At 48.8% G+C, this 10,541-nt stretch overlaps 2 protein-coding genes across 2 annotated transcripts; both read right to left on the reverse strand.

The window, feature by feature from the left end:
* Positions 1–972: 972 nt before the first annotated feature.
* On the reverse strand, positions 973–2,994 carry LOC130389071 (MANSC domain-containing protein 4-like). Its single transcript, XM_056598734.1, has 4 exons — positions 2,772–2,994; positions 2,246–2,380; positions 1,794–1,988; positions 973–1,388 (listed from the first exon to the last, which is right to left on the reverse strand). Exons 1-4 carry the CDS (start codon positions 2,992–2,994, stop codon positions 973–975), a joined length of 969 nt encoding a protein of 322 aa, XP_056454709.1.
* A 419-nt stretch (positions 2,995–3,413) lies between these two features.
* Positions 3,414–7,417, reverse strand: LOC130389090 (protein scalloped; the record flags this gene model as incomplete). Its single annotated transcript, XM_056598754.1, has 3 exons — positions 3,414–4,638; positions 5,967–6,119; positions 7,232–7,417. Coding segments are annotated over 3 exons (453 nt in total), but the record flags the coding sequence as incomplete, so codon positions are not given.
* Positions 7,418–10,541: the final 3,124 nt, after the last annotated feature.

A 10,541-nucleotide genomic window follows, 5' to 3' on the forward strand; every position in this document is an offset into this window, starting at 1 on the left:
AGAGAGAGAGAGAGAGAGAGAGAGAGAGAGAGAGAGAGAGAGAGAGAGAGAGAGAGAGAGAGAGAGAGAGAGAGAGAGGGGGCCGCATCCAAGAGAGGGAAATCATTCAGTGACAGTTCTGCTAAATATCCAGCCCCCCATCCCCTTGTCTCCCCACTACCTCTCCCCTCTCTCCTTCTTGAAACAGCTTTGCTCTGCGGTCCGTGCGATTTCCAGGACATTTAAAAAACCCAAATGTGCTGGACGGCAAACTGCGACCCACCACACCACACCCCACCATCACTCGACACCTACTTTTTAAAAGCCCGGAGAGCTTCTCCAAACGCGCGCGACAACCCTTGGATCGCCTTCCATCGCATTTCTTGCTTGGGAGCGCCCATCACTGCACTTAAGTGTAGGGCACGCTCCACAAGGTTTGGCGTAAACATCCTCTCTCACTCTTTTGAAGTGTATTGAAATGTAGCTCGGCCAGAACGGAACGTCTTCGTGTGTATCATCTATCGCCGCCCATTTTATGCCGAGGCGCTGTGGTGAAGCGCCTGCTTTTTGTGTCCTGTCACGAGCCGTTGGTTCACAAGTGAAACCAGATACGTATGCTGTAATTGTGGGCTTAATGTGTTCAGAACGTCAACTCTAATAAATCTGTTTTTCATTAACTCAAAGGCCTCTACTTGTGTTTGTGTCCCTGTGCCCAGAAGTGCTTTTAGGGTTCTCTTAAATAGTGATGCGGTATAGGATAACTGTTAGTTTTGGGGGGGAAATATAAATAGCCTATTAAATGTGTGCAACATTCACATTAATAAGCAATAACCTAGACGATTTACATAACATTCCATTTTACATTCTTTAAATGTACATTTTAAGACACGGTCATGAACGAAACGAAAAACATGAACTTCCAGTCCCAATATCTGTCATCATTTTTTTGGGGGGGGGGGTGGGGCTTTTTCGTTTTTCTTTCCTCGACCGCGCTCAAGAACCCTCTCTGATGAGCACGTACTTAATCAGACGCATGGACTCCCCTTTCCCCCTCCAGGTGGTCCGGTAGCGTCCCTTTCTCTTCCGACGGCCCCGCCAGCTGACCACCGCCAGCACGGTGCAGCAACAGCTGAGCAGCACCGTCACGCACGTGGCCCCCATCACCAGCAGGGTGTGAGCCGCAACGTGCCACTCCGTCCCCTCACCGTCGCCCTCGGCTCCGTTGGTCCACGGACCCCCCTCGCCGTTCCCCACCGCCGTTAGGTTCCGGCCGACGGGGCCTCCCATCGTTTTGTTCCCCGCGGTGTACTGGTTGCCGCTCTCCGCGTTAGCCAGGGGAGCAGCCGAGGGTGTAGCGGCGGAAGTCATGGAGGTAGCTTGTGATGAATCGGACACGGCTGCCGGTGTGTCTGTCCCGCGTTGGGAAGATGGTGGGGTCGGGAGGGACGGGTATGGTATGGACCGTGTGGTGTCTTGCTTAGTGGAGCTGCTGCTGACCCGAGGGCTTTCTGCAATAAGCTCTTTATAATCAGTTTGTGGAGAAGTTTGGTCCAATAAGATATGTCTTGTTGTTGTTGTCGTTTTTCTTATGGTGGCTGTCAGTGGGGCGACAGGGGTGCCTGGGACTGACTGGTGCGCCTGGGACTGGGGACTGTCAGCGGCGGGGTCCGTGGTAGGCCTACTCCCAAGGGGGGACAGGTCTGTGGGGGACGGCAAAGTGGTTTGAGAGGTTGTTGGTTGAATGGAGCTCCGAGGTGTGTTTGCACTGCTGGTGCCCATGGTTATTGTTGTAGCGGTTCTTGTTGAAGCAGTGCCTGTTCTTCTGCTCGAGTCGGGGTTCACAGGCATGGCGGGGGTCACAGGCTTGGACGGTTGACGGGGGGGGCGGTTAAACTGCCGCTTGTCCGAGGCCAGCGGCTCCGAGGCGTTGATTCGTGTGTAGAGGTGCGGTAAAACACGCACATTTGAGGTGAAATATTTCCCAAATACCAACAGGTCAGGGTCAACACCTAAGACATGGAACATTAATCATTGAAATGTTCAAGTTCAATATTCCAATCTTTTCTTTATTTTAATATTTTGGAGGATAAATGTAGTCTATAGGCCTATTCTCTTTGTTTACGATGCGGAATGTAGGCTACAATTGTATATATATTATTATTATTATTATTTTTATTTTTTTTAATCATCAAATCAGATTCAGCAACACTTTCAATTTCTAGATTATTACTTAGCAATAATTTAATTCCATTACAGGTAGACTCACCCTTGGTGATGTTGTAGAGCACCACGTTGCCTCTATGGGTAAGTATGCAGCTTTCCAGTGTCGGGCAGTGCAGGTGGTAACAGTTTGCGTTCTCTTGAACGGTGTCATACTGAAATATTGCCAGATTGCAGGAAACTACAGACACAAAAGGACGGAAGTCTAAATCATCGCGTGAGGCACCTGCTACAGATGCAATACACCTGATAGTCACACATTAAGTCCAATAGACCTAATATGCAAAAAAATATAACGTTCAAAATAATACAACGTTTTAAAATATAATGTTTCGTTGGTTGGTGGATTTACCAATGGATGCAACGAAAACATACAAACTTTATAAATGTATCGCCTTTATGAATTCCAAAATGAATAGACTACTTAAAAGTGTCTTCAGTGAAACATAAAACCACTAACAATTCCTCGCTGTAGGCAACAGTTCCGGCATATACAACCTTGTATGTATTGCATTTATTAATTCCTAAATTAATACTTTAAAGAGACTTAAGTGAAACATACAACGACTTACAGTTCCTGGTGAGGCAGCAGGTGCGGCTGCACTTGAGAGCGGAGTCCTCCTGGTAGTTCTGCAGCAGCTGCGCGCCTCGCCTCTGGGACTCCTCCACGTCGATAAAGACACCCGGGAAGCGGCGGATCCAGCAGTTCTTATAATAAGAGGTCGGCGAACACCTGGACGCCTCGGCGCCACACACCAGACTGAGCAGTGTCAGCACACCGCACTGTACCCTCATGATGTGGATCTCCTCAAACCATGTCGAATTACGATCGGAACGGCAGGTTCGCATGTCGGGGGGGGAATGTAGGGGCTTTTTGGGTTGTCAGTCATTATAATCAGGTGTGTGTGTGTGTGTGTGTGTGTGTGTGTGTGTGTGTGTGTGTGTGTGTGTGTGTGTGTGTGTGTGTGTGTGTGTGTGTGTGTGTGTGTGTGGTGGTTGTCCTGAGCCAGGACAGTAAAGGTGTGTCGTTTTACGACTGGATGGAGGTGGAGACAGACGCGGGTGCAGGTCTGGAGGCCCTCGTGCAGCTCTAAACTCCGCTTTAAAGAGAGTTGGAGTGAAATCCTCTTGTTTTCAGATAATGACGATAGCGTTAACTCTGTAGATGGCTTATGAGTCATGCATTTTTTGATAGTTTAGGTATTTATTGTTTGAACGTGACACACGGTGTTCTCGTATAACGCGGATTAGAGGTTTAATCCTGCTGAATTTAATGGCGCGTTTATTGTTATAAACAGATCATTGGCTAATTCGTTTTGTAAATATTTGGGTTTGTTGGGTAGGTTAAGCAATAGATAGGATTATATTTCACTTTTGTGTTTATTGTTAATATTTTGTATTTCTTCATTGTGTAGCCCTACCTCCAATGTGAATGCAGTCTATCACTTCAAGGGGCCATACTCTGCCCGCAATAAAGAAGAGCCTTCTGTAGTTCTGGATTGACAATTCAATGAGATATTATTGTGCACAAATGAAGCCAAAACCACTAATTGTACTACAATTCACATTTAAAGTTCAAAACCAAGAAACAGATGAGGGTTAAGTAACGAAGTAGCGCATTTTTTCAGGGCATGGTGCAGCCACAGAGATTTCTGCAGTCATAGGCTAGGCCTTTTGTTTGGTTTTCAACAAACAGAAATAGGAACAATACAAGACAGTACATGGAACAGTTTGACAATTTTGTCATTAGTTTGAAGTGGCATGTCACATCAATACTTGTCACAAATGACACCAAAATGTGGCACAGAATGTGGCACCAAATAGCACACTGTTTTTTTATGCAGATGGCAGACCCTCAGTCCCTTTTAGTTCTCTTTTCCTGCCGTTCCTGTTACAGCCACCAGATGTCGCCATCAGACAACTCAACTCTTCACGGAGCCACATCAACCAACGCGCACGGGTCCGTGTGAAAGAAAAACACAAATCAAAACAAGCACAGTTAAAATAAGGAGGAAAAGATCCCAACGTCAAGTTTTACATGCAGTTCGGCTCCTATGATTCAGAAACCACAGTAGATCATAGTCCTCTTTAACGTTAATTTTTCTTAACAACGACTCAACAAAACAAAGCCTTCAAACAAATGTCCACAGTTTACTCCTTCTTCAGTCTTCTGCCTCCGACATGAGCCGTCCCTTCTCGTTTGGCCTTCGGGGCCTCTGAACCAGTGTTTTCCTGATGTGTAGACTCACAGACGGTCTCATCGTACACGTTTGTTTAGTAACAGTTTACCAAGTGAGAAAATAGTCCATGATTTTTCCAGTCCGGTCAGTCTTTGACCAGCCTGTAGATGTGATGCTGCGCCCCGTGCTCGCTCGTGGACACCTCGAAGACGTACGCCACACACAGCAACGTTTCCAGGGTGTCTCTGTTGGTCACCACCTGTAGGGGACACAGTGGGGGCGTTTCGGTTCAGGGAAAGACTGAAAAGACTTGACAAAGTCATTGAGTGATTCAGACAGCTTCCTGGACAGATGTGTATCTCTTTTAGTCACAACCTGCAAGGGAGACAGTTGGACGTTTCGGTTCAGGGAAAGACTAAACAAACAACAACTCGTTATCTCAGTCAGACAGCTTATGGACAGATGTGTAGTTGGAGAAGGTCGTAGGGGGACAGTATGACATTTTTGTTCGGGGAAAGACTGAAGGGGCTCATTCACACAACTTTCTGGGCAGATCAAGTAGGTCTATAAAATGAAACATGACCATGATATCTTGGTGATCCCATTGCATACATTTTGGAGAATAAAATGAAATGCTTGAGAAGTGCTTTATTCATTCCAGGTCCTTAGAATTTTTCTTTAACAGAACAATGTGTATGTGTGTGTGCGTGTGCGTGTGCGTGCCCGTGCGCGTGTGTGTATGTGTGTGTGTGTGTGTGTGTGTGTGTGTGTGTGTGTGTGCAATTGCGTTTGTGTTTGTGTGTGCGTGTCAGTGCGCATGTGTGTGTAACACTGTATATATGCGCTAATAGGAGCTGGATCTGCCCGGTGAGAAGGGCTAATGCCGCCCAGAGATGGTAGCGTCTGCGTGGGCATCAATATGTCCATTGTCCCCCCGGCGGCCGCCTGGAATGCAGCCGCCGGTGGAAGGGACACCGGTGCCTCTGAACCCCCGGGGCCTGAGGACCACTCTGTTGCCATGGTGACACGCTACCCGGCCGTCGACCCTCGTGGAGTGGAGTGTACACACACCGTCGCGGTAAACAACGTAGGAATACATTTACACTAGAGAAGACCGTGCCGGCAGCGGAATACAGAGAGAACCTTTGGAGGGTTTGAGAGGAATGGGAAACATTTCATTGGCTTGTTTACTTGTTTCATTCATAAACCATTAGAAATGGTCCCGTCCATTGTTTTAGGCTGTTTTTTTTTTTACTATTTAGGAGGTGCTTTTTAGATACATGAGGGGTTAGGTGTCTTGCTCAAGGGTAGACTGTGGACATTGGGGATCCGATTTTCCTGCCTAAACTTTAGTTTAGTTTAGTTGGCATCAAATTCTGGAGTTGGCACCAAATATAGATTACGAAAATGCAGTGTCTCTCCTCAAACTTTTGCCAAGTCAGTTGCTACTTAGTATTTTCACTAATAACATGAATTTCCTTGTTATACTACCATACCTGCGTCATAAATATAACAGCTAGTCGCTGTGTCACTGGAGCTGGACTTTAGGCTCGGGGTCCAGATGAGGGGGGAGGCCAGATGTTTTACCTGAAGGATGGTGAAGTTCTCCAGGACACTGTTCATCATGTACTTCTCGGGGAGGTGCTTGAGCTTGTGGATGAAGTTGATCATGTATTCGCACAGCGGCGAGCGGTGGATTCTGAACACGTAGCGACCCCCCTCGAAGCGAGCATACTCCGTCTGGAAAACACACGCATAACACACGCACATCGTCGCGTTGTTAGCTTGTTCTTGAATTGCGTCGCTCGTACTGCTCTTTTTGCGAGAGGTTACTGTCCAACTTTGTCTATCTATATATCTGTCTGTCAAACTACCTGTTTATCTGCCCATCTATATACCTGTCTGTCTGTCCGCTTGCCTGTCTGTCTGGCCATCCACCTACCTACCTCTGCATTATAACTGAATATATCAAATCATACATTAATACTGAATCAAACATGAATTCAATTATCTCAGGAACAGAAAAATAACACATAGCACCGAAACTCAATTGAATACGGAAACAATGCATGTATGTCCATTTTATAATCTGTAATATGTGAAACATAATATAATTTTACCGAATGCGGTATCTGCCACACCAGATAGAGCAATAAACATATTTACAGTGACAACCATAATCAAATAATCAAATCACTAATTCTCATTTCGTGGCTTGTACAAAAACAGATGGCTTCAAGGCATATGTGTGTGTTAGTGTGTGCATATGTGAAGTGTGTTTATGTTTCTGATATTGTACAATCCATTACAGTTGGTAGGGGAGGGGGAAGAGAGCATTATAAATGGGATTTGGAGGTTGAAAAGCTGTGACCAGCAAGACGTTTTAAATATATCTTCATCACCACCTAGGCCGATTCATTGTTTTTTGGGGGGGGGTGATGATGATGATGGTGGGGGTCCGAGGTCATGCCCTCTGTACATTCAGAGGCCGTGACATCTGAATGTGCAATACACACACACCCATGTGTTTCTGGGTTATCTATTATAATCAGAGGTGATGTGGAAACAATTAGTCATCAAATCAGAAAGGTTGCGGTCATCATGTTCTCATACGTCAATGCAGTTGGGCAATTGTCACAGTGCCTCTCTGTGTGTTTGTGTAAGTGCGTGTGCATGCGTGTGCGTGTGTGTGGGTGGGTGTTTGTGGGTGTGCATGCGTGTGTGTGTGTGTGTGTGTGTGTGTGTGTGTGTGTGTGTGTGTGTGTGTGTGTGTGTGTGTGTGTGTGTGTGTGTGTGTGTGTGTGTGTGTGCATGGGAGGTATCAACACCCATTGTACACCTGGATGGCTCACCTCCACCTTCTCCACCACCTGCTTCCCGAAGGAGCACACCTTAGTGGAGGAGGTGATGACCATGTTCTCTGTGCCCTCGTACTGACTGGACACGCCGTAGAAGAAGCTGCTGTCGTCCTGCAGATTGGCACTCAGGTCAGCCTGGGGGGGAAGAGAGAGAGAGGGAGGGAGAGAGAGAGAGAGAGAGAGAGAGAGAGAGAGAGAGAGAGAGAGAGAGAGAGAGAGAGAGAGAGATGGTCAACTATCTGTCCAAACACAGGTCACTATATAGAAACAAATCATCACATGTGTTCGGAGGCATAGAGTCCCTCCACGATCATGACCTTCTTTCATTGACATGGTCTGCGTAGAAAGGGACTTCCACCACAAACCAACAAACCAGGTCACGTATCGTATCATTCTATCGTCAGCTCTCCCATTTAGCATTAAAAAGCCTTTAACTCATCTGCAGGGTGTGAACACTTCTATCGTGCATTGTCCTGGCTTATCCAACAGGCTTCTCCTGAGGATTGACAATAGATCCTCCTGAGATTTTAGCTGAAGAACACACGTGTGTCGACTTGACATGAGGTTTTACAAGTGATCATGCGATTGGTCAACAAAGTCTTCAGGGATTCCCTGCAAAGCCTTCTACCATCAAGTAGGCACTGGCTTTCCCCACGCATTAGGCCCTCAATCCAGGAGCATTCTCAAGAGTGTGTGTGAGTATGTGTGTGTGTTTGTGTGCATGTGTGTGTGTGCATATGTGTTTGTGTGTGTATGTGTGTTTGCATATGTGCACTTGTGCGCATGTGTACATGTGTGTGTGCATTTGGGTGTGTATGTATGTTTGCATATGTGCACATGAGTGCATGCGTACAAGTGTGTGTGAGTGTGTGTGAGTCTGTGTCTGTTTGCGTGTGTGTGTGTGTGTGTGTGCGCATGTATGTGTGTGCATGTGTGAGTGCTAGCCTGACGCAACAGTAAACGCAGGTCAGACCCGGGCCTAGCGGTTCAATCCAAAACGGAGGCACGTCTAATGTGATCCTTGATCACAGCGAGGTGCCGGCTCCTTAAGGAGACAGCTGGCCTGCTTCACCTTTTCCCCTCCCATCCCCTGGCCCCCTAATGGGCCATTGACACAACAACTCAGCCCGGGCCCCATGCCTTCATGGCCCTCTTCGTCTTCATCAGCGCCCTGCCGTAATTCCTCCATTTGTCTTCGCGGCCCCCCCCCCGGGGGATGGGAGCTAGGGGTTGCCTCCGTCCCCTCCCTGTCCCCGGCCTTCACAACCACCCCCCCCCCGCCCCCTCTCCTAACGGCCTGCGAGGGAATTCATCCAATTAGAATCAACGCCGCGCGATTGGCTGATTAGATCTCGCTGTGGCTGCCCGGCTGTGTAACAATTTAGCAAGGCAGGCGCAAATCAGATTCCCTGGGCACTTCAAAGGCGCAGGACAATCCGTTAGGACAGGGCCCCGGGCGGCTGGTGGGGGGTGGTGGGGGTGGTGGTGGGGGTGGGGGGGGGGGTGGGGGGGGTGGTAGGCTAGAGGTAAGGTGAGGCGTGTTCAGGGGGAACCATACAAGCCAGCACTAAACATAAGGAGGGGAGGGGGGGGGGGTCAGGGTTAGGGTTGGGGGGGGGGGGGGGATTTGCAGGGAAATTCAATCTAGAACGCCATAGCTTTGGAGAAGCTGCGGCCGCCTGTCACCGTCGCCATGCCAACCGGCACCTCCGGACACCCCCGAGTCATGACCTGCCAGACACTCCCCGTCACCACGGAAACATCAAGCGGCCCTTTTTTTGTTGTATTGGAGGATTTTTTTGTTTTGTTTTATCTCTTTCTCAAATGTGATTGATTCGACGGGAGAAACAAGGTTTGGGTGTATTCCGACGTGCCGAGGACTTCATTCAACTGATTCCTTACTGAGAGAGAGAGAGAGAGAGAGAGAGAGAGAGAGAGAGAGAGAGAGAGAGAGAGAGAGAGAGAGAGAGAGAGAGAAAGGCCAGCTGTTGCTCTTCTTCTATTGCTGCCTTTTGTCATGGATGCCTTGAAAGCTCCTTATGAGTGTGTGCACCCACACACATTAGGAGTTGTATTTGTGGTGGTGCTGGAGTTGACCGGCCTCAGATACGCAAGCTGATGAATGACTTGTTGGACGACTGCCTTCAGCTGTCCTTGGTTTTCCCATTCCTATTTCTCATTCTGTCTATCTTGGTCTTTTACTATATATATATATACAGTATATAAATATATATATTATTGTATCTCTCTCTCTCCCCCTCCCTCTCTCTCTCTCTCTCTCTCTCTCTCTCTCTCTCTCTCTCTCTCTCTCTCTCTCTCTCTCTCTCTCTCTCTCTCCCTCTCTCTCTCCCTCTCTCTCTCTCTCTCTCTCTCTCTCTCTCTCTCTCTCTCTCCCTCTCCCTCTCCCTCTCTCTCTCTCTCTCTCTCTCTCTCTCTCTCTCTCTCTCTCTCTCTCTCTCTCTCTCTCTCTCTCAACCGTTTCCTCGCTCACCCCTTGGATCAAATGCCACGGCTCTCCCCAGCTGTTGCTCGTCGGCACTGGAGACGTGTGCTTCCAGCGCCCTCCCCGGTAAATAACATTCTGGTCCCAACCGCCGCTGAGCTAATGCCAAGGCTCCCAGGGTCAGTGTGGGGCCAGGCGGACGAGATCAGGGAGGAGTTCGGGGGGGGGGGGAGGGTGGAGGGTGGAGGGTGGAGGGACGGTGGGGGGTGAGGGGGGCCTTTCATGGGACTATATCAAAGTTTCGGGAATGTGAAGGTTGGTTCAGGGTGGAAGCACCCTGCACCATGGGAAACAGGCCGTGCCTCCCCCCCCCCCCCCCCTCCCTCTCTCCGCTGACTAAAGAGTGCGGTTTACCGGGCTGTGGGGTGCTTTGGCCGAGCAGATTGGTACCAGACACAGACAGGTGTTGCAGGGGTTTCCTTCCCCCCCCCCCCCCCCCCCCCCCCGGATTTAAACAGGACCCAGAGAGAGTGGTTCCATACCATTAGCATAGCTCTGGGTGTTGGGAAGCGGCCACTGGGCACGGCCAACGGCGGAAAGTATTTCCATTGCCGGATTATGCATTTAATCATGGACGGTTTGGACGTTTGAAACGAACGGCAGGTAGATGGGGGTGTGGAGGTTTTTGATGATGATGAGGCGTGGTTGGAGCCAGGGGCATTAGGAGATGAACCTCTCTCTCTCTCTCTCTCTCTCTCTCTCTCTCTCTCTCTCTCTCACCGCCTCCTCCTCTCTCTCCGCTCTCTCTCCCTCCCCCCCCCTCTCTCTCCTCTCTCCTCTCTCTCTTCTCCTCCCTCTCTC

Source organism: Gadus chalcogrammus, chromosome 9 (assembly GCF_026213295.1).
Source record: "Gadus chalcogrammus isolate NIFS_2021 chromosome 9, NIFS_Gcha_1.0, whole genome shotgun sequence".
Classification (NCBI taxonomy): domain Eukaryota; kingdom Metazoa; phylum Chordata; class Actinopteri; order Gadiformes; family Gadidae; genus Gadus; species Gadus chalcogrammus.